Below are 21421 nucleotides of genomic sequence, written 5' to 3'. Positions count from 1 at the left end.
AATACATGAATAAAACACAATTTAAAAGACAGACAGACGGATAGACAAGAGACTTGAGCTGTGACAGCAAAGTGGTCACTGATCCCACCACCCTCCTGGCCAGCCGCCTCTTCAAGCATCAACCTCTTCATGGAGCTGGAGCACTGGAACACAGAAATCCTCCACCTGAAACCAAAGCTTACCAAATTCTGAAACATCTCACCCGTGCATGCCCGTAAGGTGGCCGGTGTCCTACAGGAGTCATGACAAGCTCAAAGGACTTCAGCTGGTTTCAGTACAGGCGCTGGAGGACCCAACACACCCCACCACACTGTTCAACTCTGAAGCTATAATCACAAGGGAGCTTGACAAAAATGTGACTTTCCTGCCAACTTCCACAGCAAGTTCTGTTTTATTAACTCCTTTAAGTTAATTATAACTATGTCAATGTTAAACTGTTTCTGGGAGCTCACACTGTGCTGTAAAAATCTGCTCTAGGCTCAACCCCAGAATCTCAGGAATCAGTTTTCAAAGAAATACTCAGTCATTGGAACACACCCCCTCCCCCCCCCAAAAAAAAACACAAAAAACCCCCCCAAAGCACTCAAAAGCACGAGGATTAAGAAAATCCTATTTTGTGCTCAGGTGTCCTCGGTGGGAGTAAATGCAACTTCTGCAGGACTATATTCTCTGAATCATCTTAGGAAGCTAAAATTGGCAGATATTGGTCCATATCTGATTTTAGAGTACAAGAAAGAGCAGACACTACGATGTATTGTGTACAATTACCTTCAAATGTTTCATACTGCACAGCAAAAAATACAAGGCTTCAGGGGGCTCAGTTGGTCCCTAACACCAACCCAACCCCAAAAATCAGTCATCCTCCCTACGAAGTTCATTTCACATAGATTTAGGGGGATAACTGAGAGAAGATAAGCATTTGCTTCATGTTTTACACCAGTTGACAGATGTAAATGTCCCAAACCTTGCAAATCAGAGATGTTAAGATCCTGCTACCACCATGCACCGGACATAAAACCTGTCAAACACCAGGCAGCTACAAGTAGCAGTTTTATACATATATAAAAAACATTTACAGGTACTATCTGCTAACAATCTAACCACCAAGTCAGTCAGAAAAATTGCTAATGCTGAATTCAATGCTCAGGAAATGGAGCCCCAGGGAAGGAGCAAGGATGAAAAAAACTTCTCTTTTTCCTAAAACTCTGGAATTTTGAGTACTTTAGAAAAAAGTTTTAATGTTTCTGAGACTTTTAAATATGACTGGCATACTTAAATCTAAGGCCTCATGTAAACTGAAATGTGCTGTTAACCCTTCTGTACTGATCAAGACTGAAAAGAACATGAAGTGTTCCCCAGTACCTATTCCTAAACCTAGTCAATACCTAGAAAAGATAAAATAACCTTATCCTGCCTTTTTGCTGTTACAGCTTATTGTGCTTGGTGAACTGGTTTAGCTATACTACCCAAAACAACCTTTCTGCAGCACACACTCTCTTTACCAGAGAGGCTTGCTGGCAAACTCTAAGAAGTCAGAAAAAACACCAAACTCCTTTTGTTTGGATAGAATAAATTTATGACTAAACCAAAAGACTTCACACTGCCTGTGTCCTCAAAGAGCAATAATTCATACTTTACACAAGCCAACAAATAGTTGCAAATGTGCATGTGTCTTCTATTCACATTCCTTCCTGATGAAGATCCTCTTAAACCAGAGAGAGTTGAGCTTTCACGAGGAATGGATCTGGCAGTTTATGGTTTGAAAATAATCACGGAAAGGCAAAGAGAAGGTGAAATTCTTCAGTTCACAAAGCATTTTAACACAGCCCTCCTTAGAAACTAGCTATTCTATTATTTACACTGCCATTCAAATTCTCCAGCCTTACAAGTTTAAACTTGGAAGTTTTTAAAATTTAAAAAATGTTAAAGATGAAATATGAATATTCTTATTAAGCCAAACTCACACTGTTTCTTATCTAAGTGCAAGAGATTAATAAAATTAAGTGACTAAAACCCCCAGCTACGTGTATTTTCAATTTTCACCTTTTGACCTTAGCTTTAAGAATAGCTTTTTAACGTGCAATACAACCAATGTTATTTATTCTTTAGGGTCACTGTAAAACAAACAAACAAACAAGATACATGTCCTACAGTTCCCTGAAAATGTGGAAAGTTACTATATAACAGCCCTGGATGTTAAAAAGCATTATTAAAATGCTGTATACTTCTTAGTTCATGGCTTTCTAGAAGTTAATGTTTCTTCATTTATTGCAATGCATAAAATCCCCCCCTCCCCTTTCTTTTCATAAGCTTCTGAGGTTTTATTTTTGGTTTGGCTTTTTGAAGTGTTAATAAGCTGGGAAATGTGATACGGATACACTGTATAAAAGAGGCACTCACTGTACATTAAAACAATTCACAGTATTTCCTCCAGTCCTAGTGAACCAGTCCAAAAGGGAAAGAGTCAATGCAGTAATTCCACTGGTACTTACATCTGTAGAAGCCTGAAGCAATTATAGCAAATACATACAATCTGAATTATCAGAAACATGAAAAAATGTTTTGCATTAGAACAGTCTGAAAGTAGACGCTAACTGCCCAACATAAAGTAATAATTTCATTTTATGAGTCAAGCGACCAGCTTTATAGAACCCATGAATTCCCAACAAATTCTATTTCCATAATTGTGACAACAGCAGAGAGTGACACGCTGTAGCATTTTAAAGTTTCCTAGATATTTGCCCCTGAACATCACCCCTGAAACCCCTCTGCCAGAGCAGACAGTAACAGAGCTTTAACGGATGCAAAATTAGTGGCACCGACTCCAAGTCAAGAGAGCTACATCAATTTTCACTATTTGGAAATTCAGTTTTTTACGCCCCACCATCCCCAAACTGTCGGGTTTCATACCAAAACCAATGTCTTTTGTTTCCTTTCACACTTACCACTGCCCAATTCGGCAAGTATTCAAGTTTAGTGAGACTGCTCAAATGGATAGAGTACGTGCTTACGTATTCACGGGTCAGGACCTGTGCACAAGTGAACAAGGCAGTTTAAGAATAATTAACAAGGTACAAGTTAAACAAAACAATGTTATATTTCAACATATATATATAGGCCATGTTATATTTCAACGTGGCCTAACAAAGCAGGAATAGAGGAGATAAACAGCCATTCTCTTGTGTCCCCACTTTCCCTACCTTATTATTGCTTTTAATCATGGCCTACTACAATGCAGCCAAAAAGCAACATTTTTTCAGAATGCAGAAAGCATTTTTTCTTTTGACCATGCTCTTTAAACATTACTTTTCACATTCAGTATATATCACATTTATCACCAACTGTCACATAAACAATACATTCAGAGTTGAGGTTCACAGCAATAGTTCAGACATTATATATTAAAAATATAAAAAACCACACACTCAACCTTTGATAGGGACAACTCTACACAATTGCCTCCTGCCTTCACAATAACATCAACAAAATTAAACATAACTTTCTGCTACTGGTATGGTCAGAACCAGTTACATTTTGACCTATAGTACCTTGCTCCGTTTCCCCATCATTTGCAAAACCCCATTACTTTTGTATTGAAAGACATGCAATTTTAATAAAACAAACCAAATGCAAAGCCCTTCACTGCACAGGTACGAGGTGAAGTTTTCTAGCTCCAGCACATCAGAGAATCCTCTCGCTGCTGCTCACGCACACAAAACTGACGGCTGCAGCAGAGATCAATTTAACAGCCCTGGTATTCAGCAGCAGACTAACAGCCTCTTCGAGAATCTCTTTGTGATAGACACAAAGACGGATTATACCAGAGAGTGAATACTTGGTAAGTTATGGGTAGTCCTCTGCTGTTCTTCCTCCCCCATTTTAATTCATATTCATCTTGGCAAAATCTTAGACAGACTATTAACTAATCTAAAACAACATCACAGCTGATACAACACATAAAGCAATCAGTCAAATGAACATGTCAGTGCCATCTACTGAAGCAATAAAGAACAAGACAACCCCAGCAGGCTGTGGCTTATTATCTTCACAGCCGTAATGAATAGGCATAGAGTATTAAATGTAAGTACAGTATTCCACAGTCACATTTTGCTATGTTTTAAGCAGGAAAGGTGCCTTCGATACGTTTGGGGAGCAGAGATTACAAGAAGATGAAAAAAGCGAAGGGTTTCGACACACCTCTCCATCATTTTCTTTTCCTTCCCTTGCCAATCAGCTACTATTAGGGCTTTTAAAACCCCAAGCGAGTGAAACAGAACAGCAGCTAGAAAATTTTCTATGGGTTTTAATAAATGCTGTTAACTGGTAAATGGAGTAAATCATAATGACCAAATTACCCAAATGCAGCAAGGACTTCTGTTTTTTTATTTGTCTAACCAACAAAAACCAGACATCAACCCAAGATGCTCAACAGTATTTATTTGTACAGCATCCATACGCATGCCCACATCCCTGTACGGGAGGGTGCTGCTGCGTCCTCAGCTCTAGAAGCAGCAAATGATCTGACCCAGCCTTCACTTGGACCGTGGGGCTGGACCAAGGTCTTCTTCGTTTTCTTGTCAACAAAGAATTAGACAGAGAGATTTACATGTCCTCTTGCTCTGCTCAAATAATGTGCCTGCTTTGCGCTCGGAAAAAACAATCTATACAGCAAAGCCTCCTCTTCCTAGGTGTGCAAAAGGAGACCTAAAGTGGCATTAATAAAACTAAGCATTTTTTCAGTCTCAACCTTCCCAATGTCCAGCCTGCCAGCTGACACACAAGGTTTGAGCTTCTATTTTCCAGTACATAAGGAACAATTTCACTTGCTCAAATGCACTTCCCCCCCCCCCGATGGAATTATTCCTAATTTGCATATTATGAATCCTGTTCTGGCTGAAATCCTTTTCTATAAATTACAGGCATTATCTGAGTAGTGCCTTTGTCCTCACCACAACACGTCGACGTAACAGAACGAGGTAGGAAACAGGAACATGATTTGCAAAATATCAGGTTGTTAATCTTCTTTAAGAACTGAAGATCAACTCAGGCCTGATTCTATAGCATCTGTTATTTTAATAAATTATCCTACTGAGAGGTTAGAGTTCATCACATCAATTTGTCTTGAGATGAAATGACAACAGGACAAGGACAGGAAAGAGGGAGAGGGGAATTTGGTTTTGATACCACAATCCGGTGGAGCCTCAAAAAGCTGTTCCTAAAACCTTCCAATTTTATAATAAACAGGATACTATCTTCCTTATTCACTGACTCACTCAATTCCACCATGTCCAAAACAGCAGGTCGGGCAGCCATGCTACCGAACCATCCTGAAAAGTTCAGAAAAAGAGCAGTGCAAATTTCAAAGCAGAATTTTTCAGTCTACCTTTAAAAAACACTATTTTCACTCTCTATCATGAATATTACATTTTCTCAAAATAAATTAACTCTTTTGAGAAGGATCTTCATCCTTGCTCTCATTCAGGTGAATTAACTATTCTTAGTTAAATAGATTTGCTTCTAGTCTTAGTCTGATGACAGATTAACTCATGACTGGTAGGATTATAGACTTACCTCTGGAACTAAATCACTTTTGAATCTGAGTTATAGCTATTAGTTCCTTAAAGCTTAGCTGAACAGCTTTTAGTACCTCCTTTGTATTTTTGAAAGAATGATTAAACATCATTAAATCCAAGCTAAGGGCTCTTTCTCACAACTCCACTGAATGAACAGTTAGCTGATTTAACTTTTTTTTTTTTTAAAGAACAGCAGAGTTTTACATGGATTTTTTTCAGAATAATTAATACTATTCTAAGTCTAGAAGACTTGTCCTTAAAATTAAAACATGTTTTTCATGTTTGTGTGGGTTTTAAGCACATAAAAAACCCCTTTGTTCTCCTCGGAGAGAAACAGCTATCCACATCAACCTGCTCCTTTGTACCCAGCATGGCGCTTCTGTTCCTCTTACATTTCTCCAGCTGCAGAAGACACGACCAATTCTACAGAGCCAGGCAGTGAAGCCCTCCCATACAGCAACCAGCGTACACTTAAGCGTCGCTTGTTTTTACATGAAATATTCCAAATATGACACCAAAAATTTCCATGCCATCAGCAAACGGTTTCACTACACGCCAACAAGTAATGTAGAAGAAGCCACCAAGCAGGTATCAAAAGAATCACCCTTTCAATGTCCTCCTCCTCCTAACATTCCCTTCTGCAGCATTAGTAAGGAAAGCGAGGAGCAGCCTCCCCCCATACGTTTGTTTCTTGGCAGAAGGTGGAGATATTTAGCCATCACTCTCTCCATTTAATTCGAAGGGAGCCAGCTTGGATCAATGAGCTGCCTTAATTCATTGCTTTTGCCTTCTGCATTTCCATGAGAGGAGGCATGGATGGGACAGTGAGAAGTTTCCCTGAAGAAGGAAAAACAAAACCACCCTGTACTACTAACGAAGGTCACTGGATGGGAAGAACTGGAGGCATCACTCCTCTAAGAGCGTGATGCTGAAATTATATGGTTTAGTCGTACCCTGACAGCTACAGGCAGCAGATCTCTGTGGGTTCCCAGCCCAAGCAGCCAACCACCGATCTATATCCCCATCAGATGATGGGTTTTTCTTTTTAAGTAACACACAATCCAAGTTTCGGTTAATTCATCTTTAAGTAGCCCTCTGGATCATACTAAGCCAGTCACAATCTCTGAATTAGAACGTATAATTTTTCACTGTTTGTTAATGATTAGAAAACCCCTAGGCATCCAAAAGCAGATCACGTCGTCCAGTTCTAGCAACACATCTGTAGATACACGCACACACGCAAATATATAGACACATAGTCTATTTAAATCAATCCTTAGATCTCTCCCTCCACCCAGAAAACCCACCAACTACTGTCAAGTACTAAAACCCCACAGTGAAGATAAATGCAAACCCCAATCAGTCAAAAATGACATTAGCTCCTCATTTCACTGAGTTACACAAATCTGCAGGGGTGGGGGGAAGGCATTCATGCCGAACTGTATTTGCTAAAGTTTAGTGTATGAAGAAATTATTCATTCTGATAGACTACAGTTCAATATTTATGCAGATAATGTTCAAGCTTGAAGTCAGCCACAAATTTCTATCATTTTCTTAATACACAAGGCACTTGTTATTCAGCTGGAACACATTTAATATACAACATAATGTAAAATTCTAAACTATCTAAAATTAGTGGGTAAAGTTAGCTTCAGCATCAGGCAAGAGACGAACCAGGTCCCATCATGCCAAAAGAAAGAAAGGATTTAATATAAAATACAGTTTTGCTGTTTGAAGAAAAGGAAAGCCCATTTGTCACAAACTTATTGGAATGGAGTCAGGCTTAGAGACACTGATCCCTTCCAGGAAAGTGGGGAACAAAGCCGCAGCAGTCCAGAAACATAAGCCAGCATTGACTGCCCTTCTTAGGATACTCTTTTAGTATTTCTAGCTAAAAGCTACTTATCACTTCATCTGCATACCCACCTAGCCAAGCTGTAAAGACCCTCCTTCCGTACCATTTTTATTTAAAGTTCAAAACCTTGAATTGTCTTCAGAGGCTTTTCATAGCATGAGAGAGAGGGACAGAATGTAATTATAGGACAGTATTTCTTAATCAAATCTAAGCCGCCCACTGAAAGTGAATGGGAAAATATGGTTGCAAGGCAATGCTTCTCAATCAAGTGGACGGATTTGCCTTTCAGAGTGAATAAGGGAATGGAGCTGTGGTCACCATTTCTTAATCAGCTCAGCTGATGTCCTATAGAAGATCTCAATGGAGGAACACAGCTGTGGCCCATAACTCTTGACTTGATCTTCCATGGTTTGACTGAAAAGCCTGAAAAGAACATAAATGCACTAAAGCTTTTCTCCATTAAATTGGTTCTTTCAAAACCGCCACTGGCTTCACCCAGAGGGGGAAAAGAAAAAAAAGAAGTTTCTTTTTCAGTACACTTGGTTAGAGGTTGAGTGTAAAAGTTTTTGTGATATATACTACACACCCAAGTATACTATAATAGACCAAACTATTCTTTTCTTTTAAAGACCAAGAAGGAGCATGTTATGCAGTAATTCCAACATTCTGTAGGGATTCCTGTGTCTGAGTATGTGGTTTTTGCTTTGGCTAAAGCACCCTTTTGCATTTCAGTTAGCAAAGTTACAAAACATTGAGAAAGCATCTCCTCAGTCAGAATTTTTTTTTTTTAAAGAGTACATTCGTCACGACTGACATGTTACACAAGATACATTTCAAATGCACTCATACTAACTTTGAGCTGTCAGATCTGCGTATTCCAGTTTTCTGTCTTCATTTGAAAATGCAGCTGAATTATACAGCCAAGGCAGCAAGACAAGAAAGCAAGCATGTGCACCATGAGGAGGAACGAAGATGTACTGAAAAAGCTTCTGTTTTTCAGACAGCTGCCTGTATTTTTCTTCTACTTTCTCAGTAAAGTTCCTGAGAGGACAGACTTCTCAGTGAATTACATTATAATTACCTAAAGGAATTTACCTAGTGAGCCTTCTTTAAAAAATCTCAAGGTACACCCCAACAAGTTTGCCATTTTCTGAGGGATTTCATACTGATCTTTGTAATGTATCGGAGGTGTAACAGTTAATGTGCACTCATTACTATCTTGTAAGCAAAAAGCTAATTAACACCACTTAGCTCAAAGCAGCCAAGTTTATTTTTTTTCTAGCTATGTCCACTAAAGATACCAATTCACATCCTAATGCTGTAGCAAAAAGCAAAGGGTTTTTTTTTCCCTTCAAAACCAGCAGAATGCAGTGTAACAGAGTGTGCATTTTAATTTGCATTTTCCTCAATATGTTATGATATGAATTACTGCAAATATACAAATAACTAGCTTTATACCAGTTAGAAATTACTTCCCTACAACACTGGCAAAGGATAGAATCTCCACCTCCATTTTTACCTTCTCTCCCCTCACTCCCACTTTAATCTTTTTTGTTTCAGTGGCATGTTATAGCTGTTCCGTGGCTCTGCTGCCAGTTACGTGATGAAGCCTGCATGCTGGGGCTGTAATTCAATGGCTCGCAAGCCACATACGACTTAACAGCCTCGCATGAGCCATCTTTGATCTAAAGTCTAATAAAAACAAAAGTGAAGAGCGTTAGTGTCAGTATACACAGAGATACGAACAAACAACTGACACATTCTGATCTATAAATCAGATTTTAAAATAGTAGTGGTTTCAGTTAAACAATTTGTTGAATTTGCTTAGTACACACCAGAGCAATGATTCGTTAAAGGTTTCATGTTAACAAAGATGGTCTTCCATTCACTGACATTGGAGGGGGGGGCTTTTTTCTATACAATGTAACCCGCATCAACTCAACAGCCTGTTCATTGTGGTTAAGTGTTTAGGAAAGGTGAAGTGTTTATACACTGAGCAATTAACAATAGGCTGCTGAGACAAGAACATCTCCGAAGATTTCATTCCCCAAAGGAAAAAAAAAAAACCCAACAACAAAACCAACCCTTGATGAAATATTCAAGATGAAAACCACAAAGGTTGTTAACCAAAGTGGGAAACTTCCAGTGTCTCTCATCCGCTGGAGAGGATTCCTGCGCAGAAAATAAAGGATTGCGGGGATCTTTTGGAGCATGTCCCACCACACAGCTCAGAGTGAGCTACCCCCTCTTCCTTTTCCCTCATTCGATCTGAATTGCTGTGCCCAGTGACAGGCAAAGTTTTCAACCTACTTATCTTAGTATCTCTCTATTAATTTCTAACAAACAATTTTAAACCAAAAACCTTAGTTTTGTTTTGACTCAGAGCTGAGGTCAACTTCAGAAACTGTTTCACACTTCCCCAAAGCAAAAAATGGATGTGAAAGAATCCACATGCACCTTATAAGACAGAAGCTGAATTTTGTAGTATTTCCATTTCCTAGCCATTCTGATCTATCCACTACCATCTTCTAAGGGATGAGAAAACACTAAATTTCACTTTATGAGTCCCAGCAGAAGTCCTAAGAAACTTCAGTATAAAAATAGCTAACGAAAGGAAAAAAAAAGGCCAATAAAAATAGGATCTTAAAAGACACATTCAGTAATTTATATCACCTTTGCCACAAGTGCTTCTTGTCACTCATTCTTAGGTGCTGAGACAAAACAGTAACTACTTTTAAAAAAAACAAATTAACAAGTAAGTGTGTTTTACCTCTGAAGAAAACAACGACTGATGTGGACAGAGCGCTGCAAACAAGCAAACACCAAGCGAAGGATTATGATTAGTTGCAAGAAATCCACTGCAGCAAGAAAACTGCACTCAAGCCTTTCACACCCAGAAGCAGAGAGGCAATACACCAAGCTAAATGTGCCCTTTTTTCTTTTATCATCATCAGTATTCCCATGATTAACAGTACAACACATGAAAGATAGATCCTTTGCCGTTCCCTTCAAGTTTACCAATCCAAATACTAATCGGACCAAGCACTGTTTCATTTTGCAAGCCACAACACATGAGGCTTATTCACAATTTCTCCATTCTTACAGGCCTCCAGCGTGTCTTGTCAACCACAGGGTTTTGTACCACATGAAATCTGAATCTCTGCAGGAACTGCAGCAACAGATTCTTTACTAACGATCTTTGGACACACAACAGCTAAATAAATCCCCAATTTTGACTTACTAGCTGTAACAGCCTATAAACCGTTGCATATGTGACTATTGTTAAGCCCTGCTCCTGAACAAGCAAAATTCTTTGTAACAAACAGAACTTGCACAAGACCAAGAATTATTCCAGACCTGAAAAGCTGCCAACTTCAAAACGCCCTTTTCACTTGAAGTCAGCTCGTATTAATAGAAGAATGATTAGGGGGAAAAATAAACAAGCATTTACCATTTGCAGCCTCGTGTTTGAAAGCACGCCTAGCTCAGAGACATCAAATGCTGCTCATGTTTGGCATGTAATTTTCAAATATTTGCACCTAGCCTATTTTCAAAGCAATTAAAAACACCACCAAATGCTTTTGTTGCCCTCTCCTTTTTTTTTTTTTTTTTTTTTTTAAACATCATAACAACCTATCTGACAATTGTTAAACAACAGCAACCCCCAAGTGCAGCTGCCAAAGGCAGAGCAGCAGAAATTCAGCGCAAACCCCAGCACTGCATTTACTGCCGGCTGCAGACCGGGTGCAACTCCAGACACTTCTGTTAAGAGTGACACTCGTTTAACCCAAGGGCAAGTTTAATCCACAGCGTTCACACCCACAGAGAGTTTTTATATTCACAGTTCCAGCGATTTACCCGCTCTCATCCTCCCTGCTCCCGCAGCTCTTTCTCCTGTCCTCGTTCTCACGTCCCAGCCGTGCGTTTCCTTTCCTCGAGCAGCAGCTCAGACCTCATCTCCACCAACAGCCCCCATCCTCCCCCACCCAGACACCTTATTTTTGCTTCCAGTCCCACCTCCCTATCATCCCTCTTAATCTGGTCCCTATTTTTTGCCTTGCCTTCGCACGAGAACGATTGATGCTACTTCAGGAGAAGCTCCCGCCCAAGTCAATTAGAGTTTTGCCTGGGCTGAGGAAATCGGTAGCGCCTATCAAATCTTTCACCGCACGCTCCTCAGGTTCCAGTGAGCATCTTCTCTGAAGCAGCAGCGTAGAAAAGGACTAAATTTTGCAACATTTCTCACGAGACGAGCTCAGCGACTTCAAGAGCTCGCAGCATCTTTCCCTGATTATAAAGTACAAGTGAACCTCTGAAAAGTAAAGACACTTCCCCCCTCCACACACATATTTCAAAATAACTGGGTGCTTTCATCGCATCTGTCAATATTCTCTCACTGACTGTACCTGGAGATCAGGAGCTGTTGTGACACACAGGTCATGCTGCTTTTTCCTACGTACAGCCCCACGTAACACGATTAGCAGGCGCATTTCCTAAAATTAGCAGCTTTTCTAAAACTGACTCCTGTTTGTAGGGGCTCGTACGCGTAAGCAGTTATTTTCTTTGGCCATTCGAGCATTCGCAGGAGGGGACATAAATTCGCTGCGACCTCCTCTGCTTCGAATGATGCTTAAAACGTGATTTTAAAGCATGCTTTGCTCCCCGAGGCAGAGGCTCGCCATCAAGAGACCTAAACCCAATATGCTCCCGGACCCCCCCCCCCCCCGTCATTAACTTCTGCTGTTTACCTTTGCGGCGGGAGGGGGGGACGACACGACACGACACAAAACCCACAGGTTTGGGTATATATTTTTTTAAATAATTATGAACCAGCACCGATTTTCCCCCTTTTCGTGCCTTCTCCCCCCTCCACCCCCCCTCCGTCCAAGCACAGCATGGGGGGGGGGGGGGGTTACGGGGGAGGTTTTTTTTAAGGCGCTCTCCCCCTCCCCGCCAGCATCAAGGCCACGACCCGCGGCACCCACCCACCCACCCGTGGCGGGACGCGACCCCCGGCGCTGTTTCCCCCCCCCCCCACCCACGACCGGCGGGGGCCGCCAGAGCCCCCGGGGCGGGGCCGGTCCCGGGGGGGGGGGGGTGGGTGTCTGTGAGGGGGGGGTGTGGGGGGGGGGGTCGCTCCCGCGCCTCAACAAAGGGAAAGTTGCGAAGCCGCCGAGGGGCTCCCGCCCGCAAACAAAGGCGGCGGCCGACGGGGCTGGGGGGGGGGGGGGGGGTCGGGGTCCGCCTCAGCTCTCCCCCCCCTCCGCGCCCCCCAACCGCACCGAGAGGGGGAGCCCTTTGGGGAGGGGGGGACGGACACCAAGGACCCCTTAGCACCCTCCTCACGGCGGGGTGCCCCCCCCTCCCTCAGCCCTCCCGCCTCTCTCTCTCTCCCCCCCCCCCTTTCGCCCTCGGGGGGGGGGGGGTCGCGGCCTCCCCCCCCCAACGGCCCCTTTATTTACCGCCATCATCAGCACGCGCGAGCTGTCACCCAGCGCGAGACACCCCAACCGCCGCCGGCCACGCCCTCTCCCCGCCCATTGGCCGCCCGCCGCGCCCCGCCCCGCCCCGCCGTTGGCTGGACAGCACGCCACACAACGCTCTCGCCTTCCCCCTCGCCCCGCTCCCCATCCAGCGCCGGTGCTTACGCCAATTCCGTAGAGCGGAGCCCGGCGCTAACGACGAGGCTGGAGCGCCGACGGACGTCGTTTGCGCAGCCCACGCCGCGGCAGAGAGAGTTCTGGCGGAGCTTACGAACTCTACGTAGCCGCTAGGGAGAGCTCTTCAATGGCTTACGCTCGAGTAGCGGGAGGGCAGCGCCGAGGGGCGGGGACTTCCCGGGCCCGGCCCCGGACGGTGACGTACCGGGCTTTGTGAATCCCAGGCTGAAGTTCGGTTGAGTCACAGGAGGGTAAATAAGGATGTTTAGGAGACAAAGAGACTCTTAAAGGGGCAGCGCGGGAGGTGGCGCGTTCCCGCGGGGCCCCCGAGGGGGCTGTGTGGGGTGGGAGATGCCCCACAGGGCCCCTTAGGTGACGGGGAGGGCCCACGGGGGGCTCTGAGGTGATGGGGGTGGGCACCCCACAGGGCCACAGACAGCACTGGTGGCACACAAAGGCCCCCGAGCTGTACTGGCCTTTGCCAGGGGTCACTCGAAGGCCCCCAGGTCACACACCATGAGGGGATGGAAAGGCGTTTTGTGAGAGACAAAGGGACGTCAGCGCTGAGGCCGGGGAGGGGGGAAAGCCTGTCCCCAAACAAGGAACAGCCATGCTTGGGAGTCACCTGCACCCACTGGGACAACTCAACTTTTTTCACAGCCTGCAGGAGGAACCCTTGGGGACTGGCCGGTCCTGCTCTCAGGGCAGCGCTGAGCCAGGGCAAAACTGCAAGCAAGCAGTCGTGGACCACACAGGACCGGCAACACGAAGCACAGGTCAGCGGTGTCACAGACGCAATTCCTTTGCACAGGGACAGAGTGTTCCCCCCCAACCTGTCTTGTCCCAGTAAGTTTTGAGGCAAAGTGCTGCCATTTAGTGCGACAGGTGGGAGCCTGCTTTCTTCTGCCATGGGACAAGGACACTCCACAGCCTGGTGGTCTCCTTGTGAGCTCCTGCACCAGCCAGCCTTCCTGCTCCTGTGAGCTCTGTCGTCCTTTCTCTACACCTTTCCTTTTTGACCAGTGCCTGGTCTGTTTTGAACCCCTACCTGCACAGAAATCCACAGTCACACACCTCTCAACTCTTCAACAGCTCCCCACTGCAATAAGCCCCCAGTCTGTAATATCTGCTAAGAATTAAAACTGAAGATTAACGAGGCCCTTATGTCCTTACTCTCTTTGTAAAGCTCAGCAGGGTGCAGCTGCTATGTAAGTACTTCATAAAAAATGCCACAGCACAAACCAGAACAAAAGCCCACAGTATGCCCAGGGTAGCAGTGAGACTTGGACAATCTCTCTGCCACTGAAGCGTTGGTGACACTGGTAACGTCACTCAGCCTCTACTTAGAGCTAGGAGGGGGAAAGCTATGATGATGCAAGGGTGAGACCCACATCCCCAAGATCCTCAGTCCCCTCTAGGTCAGGCTTCGACTCACAGAAAGCAACAACACTGCCAGTGATTTTGAGAGGTGCAGAAGCAGAAAAAAAAGATCCACAGTGGTACAGGACTACAGTTTGGCCACCTCTCCCTCTAGATCTTTCATTCTCTGAGAAAACACTGGGGAGCAACAGGAAAACAACCTTCCAGACCATGCCTTGACAGGCAAAATTAGGGTGGTTTTCAATTACACTGGCTCAATCCATTAATGTAACACAATTGAAAGCCCCCTGAAGACTTGTTAAGATGCAGACTAGCATGTTCGAAGCCACGTTAACCTGCCATATTGATGCTGGGGGGGCCAGAATGAGGAGGATTACTGCAGCTAATAAGATTGAAAAACAGTCATTTTGTCCATCAAGAAAGTAAAAAGCCCTAGAGTAAAAGCAGCCCCTCATGTGGAGCAGCTGATCCCCTCGTTCAGAGAACGCAGTTACAACAGACATTTTTGCTAAGACATAAAGGGCTAAATCCTACACATCCTTACACGTGTGGAAACCTACTGACGTCAATGGCTGTAATGGTGTAATTGAAGGCAGAATGTAGCTCAAGGGGTCCCATTTTATTACTCTAGGAACAGTACAATGTATTAATAAAGAGCACAGAAGTCCCCAGAGATTCCAGCACACTTCTTATGTTTTTAAGACATGTGACCCGAGTTTTGACATCTCTGGTTCCAGAACGCATCTTTTGGGAATTAATAAAGCATTAGCAACATTCAGCATGACTAATCTGACCGTTAAAAGGTGGGGGTTTTTTAACCTTAAGACTTAAAATGGGAAACAGGACAGAAATAACTATCCCTACAAAGACTACAGTTTTTTTTCATAAGTTTTGCCAGCCATGCTTAACTACGTGGAATGACAGCAGGTCAGATTCTCACTGAATTTTCACCACTGAAAATTAATAGTCCCACTGAAGTCAGCGCACGTGTCATGAACTTGAGCTAAGAGTTGCAAAAATCCAGTATATTCAGCACGTTGGAATTTCTAACACACTTACGGTACATTATGCCATTTATTATGGCTCATTAACCAGATCTTTCTGGACCCAGTGCTGATTAAATTTATTAAATGCCCACACTAAAAGCTCTAGGCACTCCAACAGTTAATTAGGTTTACAGGTATAAATGATAATCACAAAGAAGTCATATCTAAATAACTAGTTCTCCACCAGTCAGCAAATCAAGTAACAAAACAGCTTCTTTTCCCCCCACTGCTTCAGAAGGAAAAATCTATTTAGGAGAAATCTATTTCTGTTTTACTTGCTCCTCAGACTCTTCAAGACCCACATGTTGGGAAGTAACCAGCAATATTTTCTGCAAGACACACACTGCTTCTTCACGAGAAACCCACCATCCTTCTTGCAAATCTCCTTTCCTAGAACCATCCTTAGACCTTCTCTACACTTGCCCTTTATGTCTGGCACACGGGCTGCAGAGCTGGAACCCTGATACACACAGCCTTCCCAGGAACCACGAAGAAAGCTCAGGGCAAAGGTTTGTGGCTGAATGAGGGTGTTTCTGCGTATTCTGAGACTGAGCAGGGGGTGGAGCAGGGAGGAGAAGAAAAAAATGACAGCTACAAGCTGGACAGGTACTGAACAAGTAAACCCAAGAGGACTTGGTTTTACTCAAAAATCCTTTTGAGGATTGCTCAAAAGGGATCTGATTTCCCTGGTTTTCCTGCTGTAAAAATAAATCGCCACTAAAAAAAAAAAAAAATATTTGAGTGATACTGTATCATTAAGTCTTATAATAAATTTTTCGCTCTTACTCCCCAAGTCCTTCCTTACTCCATTAAATCCGCTGAAGTCACCAAGATTTCTCAAATGAGAAATGGTGTACAGAGATAGGGCATTTATTACCTACCTTTCAAACAAAGCCACAAAGCGGTTGGTATTCTCTTTCAATGCATGAGGGCTCCTGCCAGGCTTATTTATTTATTTATCACAAGGCTTCATCAGTATCATCTGAGAGGTAGAAGATTTTAATACTCCCATCAGATATAAAAGATGAAGGCAAGCTAAGAACATACCCATAATAGGAATGCAAGAATTCCTGTAGATTTTGCTACAGGGAAATTAGTTTGCTTCAGGGGTATAAAGCTCTTGCACCAAATCAAAGATAAAACTATGCTGAATAATTGTCTCCACGCAACAGAAAATTTCAAAAGCTGTAAATAAACAATACAAAACAGCACAACACTTGCTGTGCAGAAAGACTCCGTCTCCTCACAAAATACAGCTTTTTATTTTGATGAAAAATAACAAGACACTTTCACATGGGTATCCAAAAAAAATTTTTAAAAAATCTCTCATGTAGCTGTTCGCAGTCAAGGAAACTCTGCCCTTGCATGCATTTGGCTGGAATTTCTCCTTTTCCCTCCTGCCGACGAACAGTAATCCCCTGCATGAAGCATTGTACAAAGAACCATCAGAACCACGGGGCTGATCCCAGACACGCTCAAAACCATGAAGGAGGACAGCAAGAAATACACGTAGCATTCAAGACCTTTGCTTTGAAACATGGGAAAGAGATTGAGAAAAAACCAACCAAACAAACAAACAACCTTGGGCTGCCTCCAGTGCCACTTTTTGGAGGGAATCCTGATCCAGATGGGCAGGTAGAAAAGAGGATGCAGTCGCTCTAAACCAGGCTCCAGGGAGTCCTTTCATCTGATCCCTGCTACAGGCACCTGCTGCTGCTTGCGGATTTTGTTGAACAGCTCCATATACTGAACCATCGTGTCTGCTGGGCCGTAGATGCTGTCGTGCTTGGTGCCAAACACAGATGGGATGCCGGGAGTGTGGTTCCCCATGAAGCTCTGCATGAACTCCATGAGCAGGTTCCAGCAGTCGTTAGCTATCACGCAGGGGCAGTACTCCACCTGGCAACAGAAACCACAGCCCTGAAACTTGCAGCAGGGGCAGTAACCACGCAGGAGGCAATGCGCTTTCCTCCCTCTACCTTGCTAGAAAGAGAATGCTTTTCATAAAAAACATCTGAGAATATTTAGCATATAACAAGGATGGACAAATATAAATGAACAGGACACACTGGGAACATGCAAGCAATCCCTTCAAAAAGGAAGGGGAGGTAAAATGTACCCTGTAAGGGCATTGCTTTTATTAAATCCCCAATAGTGAGGATTGGGACATGTCTTGGGGACATTGCTTCAAACTCCACATTAACTTTATCCCACCCAAAACCAAACTTCACTCCCACATGCTGCTAAGTCAACAACTCGTGTGGCTGTGACATCTCTCAGGAATGTACTGGAAAAAGCCTTGGGACTTAAGGACTTCAAGCGTTTTACTAAATATGAGTCTGGTCCCAAATCAGGAGTAGGTCCTAATGCAAACCGTGAAAAAACTACTACACCAAAACAGAAGCAGCCAGACCACCTGGCAAATCTGGTCCTGAACTCAAGTTTAGGGTAAAAAAAGCTTCTGTTTAACCCCAGGTCAATAGCAACGCTGATGCTACAACATCTGTGTTTATTGCAGTGAAGAAATAAACCGTTTCTCAATCCTCATCCCTGCTGGCTAGGAACGCCTGCCTGATTAATTGTATATCAGATAATAGGATTTGTGTGTTTAGAAAAAGCATAAGCTCTGATTTTGAAAGACCTCTAAGCATCTAATTCTCAGCTATCTTGAAGACTGTTCGGCACCAATATATCTAGATGTCTGGAGTGTGACCTGCTCTGCTTTGCCCTTCCCATACCAGCGCAGCCCAGCTCCTTGTCTTTTCCGAGATGTTTTTCAGCCCAGCTGAGGCTTGTCCACGGCTTGTGAGCCTTCGACTCACACTTGTATTCAGCCAAGCATCTCCCCAAATGCCTTCCTAGATCCTCCCATGCCCCTTCATGTACGCTGAAGGATCTTCCTTTAGAGTTTGCTTCAGCCCAGCCTCCACCCCATGAAACGCCCATCAGCAGCTGGCAGCCGATGCTCTCAAGCCTCATCAGCAGTCACAGCACTGAGCAGAAAGAGCGGAAGCTGTTTGATGGCAGGCTTCGAGCCCACAGTGCAGCAATCCAGGTTGGCACACCACGGGGTAGGACTGATGCCTGCCAAAAGCACTCTGGTGAGGAGAAGACCACCATCTCTACACCGCGTGAGCAGAACCTGGGACAAGAGGGCCCTGCTCTCCTGGGGCTGCGTCTGCTCGAGATGGAGAAAGCAAGCAAAACCCAAATCAGCATCAAATTAGCAGCTGAAGAGGTTGTGTTGTCCCCCTCGGTACGCTTATTAACCTGAAGTACACTACTAGTGTTGTGCATCAGGACTTTAAGCAGCTTTTTAGTTTGATGGCATCCCTTCAGGGTTTTGTTTATTGGCACTTCAATTGACAGGCTTTTCCGTAGCTGCAGCTGAGCCCCAAAGTACCTGCCTGAATTAAACCTTGTTGTGAAAAAGAGATAAATACCCTGCCTGCTGCATACATGAACACATCTAGTACAAACTACTAGCAACAATCAATGCAATCGAGACACAGAAAGGATGGGGGATTTCTTGTCTAACCTCCAAAATGGGATTTCCCTGTCTGTAATTGTATTTCATACCCTTCAAAGACAATTCTTACCTCCACAGATATCCCACGGGCACTGGGCCCCATCGTAACCGTGCCCACCTTCACCAAGAAGTCACAGTACTGGTAGCGGGTGCCCCGGCTCTCTATCTTATTCGCCTTGGCGTTTTGGAAGAAGCCTTTCAACTTCACCATAAGGATATCAAAGTTGGCATCTGCTATGAGGCAGGGACCGTTTTCAAAGAGAGCAAAGCAGCTGAGGGGATATTCAGAGTTGTGCATCACGTACATCAGCTTGCCTGTCTGCCCTGAAATAAGAGCAATGGTATTTGGGCTGTAAAACCAACAGTCCTGCGCTTGTATGTGCTTTTAAAAAAAAGAAGCATCTGTTTTTTCCTTCGTCCTCCTTGTTGCTTTTATTCCAGGGTCCTTGTACCACTCATACATGCTTTATGTTATCCGGCTGTTCAGGGAATAGATTGTATTTCCTTCTTAAGATTTAAAGTTAAAGGGGAAAAAAAAGAAAAATCTTCTGCCAGCACAACTCAGACCAGAGGGTGAGCTGGATGTGAGATCCCCAGCAGGCTGGGGCAGGGGGGTCAGCAAAGAGCACCCATCTCCCATCCCCAAACGTGGGGCTGGGCATCTGCTGACTGTCCTCCTGCCCACGGTCACGGCAAGAAGGCTGGGCTTTGCCTCTCTTCCCCCTCACCCACCAGTCCTGCCTGGGGAGGACGTGCTGAGACACGCTCTGGAAAACAGGTATAAGCCCTGGCTTATACCATGCTTTAAAAGCTGGAAACAATTCTCATTTATCCACGTAGATCAAAAAAGCCTTTCCAGGGATACGGCCATGCAAGTTCCAGCTGCAGAAAAAGCAGCAAAAAGACACTCTGGTAGCTTCAAATAGATCTGTCTGGGCAAACTGGCGGAGCCGAGCACCGAGGCAACCGCAGAGACAGCGGCGATGTTTGCCTTAGCATTTTTAAACGAAAAATCGAGGGGTGCTTAGGAGGGATAAAGAGACTGGAACAGCCCCTCAGGTGAGCACGCCACGCCGTACCTCTGAGCAGTTTTAGGCCGTGCTATGTCAAGAGGGGATTTGGGGTCCTCTGAGCACATCCCCTGGAAAGACCTGGGTCACCTCATGCCTCAGAGCCCCTTAGAGCTGCTCCCCACTGTCCTGGGAGCCAGTGCTCCGCTCCGCTCCCCCCTCCAGCTCGCAGGCTGGCCGCCACAGCCTGCCCTCCAGTGACTGCCCCTCGGAGACGGGCAGATGCTGCCAGGAGACTCATGCCCATCCTCTCCGGAGCAAAACGTGGCCTCCAAATCAACTCAGACAGAAACAGCATTTGAAGTTTCACGGAAAAATAACGCAGACAGCGAAGATAACCCAACATGGCTGCTGAGGCTGGAGCAGGAATCCTCAAGGCCGGATTCCCCACTGCGACAGGGACATCCCCAGGGCAGGGCAACGTGGGGACACGCAGGGAGCGGGGAAAACGGTGGTAAGGAGCGGGAAGAACGGGCACGGCCGGGTGTCTGCTACCGGGCAGAGAGCATGGGCCACGGCAGGCCGGTCCGTGCCCCACGCCGACCCTCCCCAGCTCCCCCAGGACCCCGTACAAGGACGCTCCTTCTCCCAAAGAAGAGAAAAGGCCGACGGCAACCGCAACAGGCACCTTCTGCGGGCGGAGAAGACATTCTGCGGGCGGCGAGATGGCTGCTCGTTCCCCACCACGATAAATCAAACAGCCACGACCTGCGGGAGAAGCCCCGACCGTTCCGGTCCCGGTCCAAGCCGTGGCCTCACCCACAGCAGACGCCCCTTCCACGGGAGACCCTCCTGTCACCGGGGTTCACCCCCCGGGCGCCACGTTAAGGACCTGGAAAGGGCACCGGGAGAAGAAAGGGCTGCGGGCCGGCTGACGGCACCCCCGGACCCGGACCCCCCCGGGGCTCTCCCGGGGCTGACCTTGGCTGCTGATGGTGGAAGCGGCGGTGTGGTAGGTCTCGCAGTCCACGCAGAAGGTTCCCTGCTTCTCGGCCCCAAGCAGCTCCAGTTTCCGCGTCAGGATCTCCACCGTCTGCTGCAGGCTCTTCCCCTCCGCCACCGGCACCTGCGCCACGCTGGGCACCGGGACGGGGGAGTCAAGAGGGGCAACCGGGACCCACCGGCGGCTTCTCCCGGCTCCCCTCCCGCCCCCCGGGAGCCCCTCACCGCGATCTCCCCCCTTCCCTCCTCCTCCTCCTCCTCCTCCTCCTCCTCTCCCGTCCTTACCAGGTGACCCCCATCCTGCACCCGCCCGCCCCGCCGGGACGGAAGCACCGGCGGAAGAGGCGGGGACGACGTTGCCGCCGG

The 21421-nt window shown here is 45.4% G+C and overlaps 2 protein-coding genes across 11 annotated transcripts in view; both read right to left on the bottom strand.

Annotated features, from left to right (window-relative positions):
- USP49 (ubiquitin specific peptidase 49) overlaps window positions 1-17177 on the bottom strand; it is a 38845-nt gene extending 21668 nt beyond the window's left edge. For 5 of the 8 annotated variants that reach the window (XR_007509896.1, XR_007509893.1, XR_007509894.1 and 2 more), the window contains exons 1-2: window positions 12891-12939; window positions 2946-3029 (exon numbers count right to left, since the gene is read on the bottom strand). The gene's annotated coding sequence lies outside the window, so the exon portion shown is untranslated. Of the gene's footprint in view, window positions 1-2945; window positions 3030-12890; window positions 12940-13076; window positions 13090-17095 lie in introns of those variants that run through there. The other 3 variants (XM_049831815.1, XM_049831818.1, XM_049831819.1) reach the window with 3 other exon arrangements.
- Window positions 16755-21415, bottom strand: MED20 (mediator complex subunit 20). Of its 3 annotated transcripts, XR_007509897.1 has the most exons (5): window positions 21341-21415; window positions 21035-21189; window positions 19114-19367; window positions 17096-17413; window positions 16755-16932 (listed from the first exon to the last, which is right to left on the bottom strand). XR_007509897.1 is itself a non-coding variant. In XM_049831822.1 (4 exons), the coding sequence occupies exons 1-4, from the start codon at window positions 21352-21354 to the stop codon at window positions 17198-17200; spliced, it is 639 nt and encodes a 212-aa protein (XP_049687779.1). In that variant the 5' UTR covers window positions 21355-21415; the 3' UTR covers window positions 16755-17197. The 3 variants fall into 3 exon arrangements, 2 of the variants coding, with proteins under 2 accessions (XP_049687779.1, XP_049687780.1); XM_049831822.1 differs by having other exon boundaries at window positions 16755-17413; XM_049831823.1 differs by lacking the exon at window positions 21341-21415 and adding an exon at window positions 20742-20821 and having other exon boundaries at window positions 16755-17413; window positions 21035-21271.
- Window positions 21416-21421: the final 6 nt, after the last annotated feature.

The sequence above is a fragment of the Accipiter gentilis genome, chromosome 29, assembly GCF_929443795.1.
Source record: "Accipiter gentilis chromosome 29, bAccGen1.1, whole genome shotgun sequence".
In the NCBI taxonomy this organism is placed as follows: Eukaryota; Metazoa; Chordata; class Aves; order Accipitriformes; family Accipitridae; genus Astur; species Astur gentilis.
The sequence above is the reverse complement of the archived record's forward strand: the minus strand, read 5'-3'. Positions and strand labels throughout refer to the sequence as shown.

Bases quoted from the DNA above. Each gene is read 5' to 3' on its own strand.
- MED20 (XM_049831822.1), bottom strand. The intron at 19,368-21,034 runs GTCAGCCCCGGG...CTCTTATTTCAG, and splicing joins TTCCACCATCAGCAGCCAAG to GGCAGACAGGCAAGCTGATG. The intron at 17,414-19,113 runs GTAAGAATTGTC...TTCTGTTGCCAG, and splicing joins CCCGTGGGATATCTGTGGAG to GTGGAGTACTGCCCCTGCGT.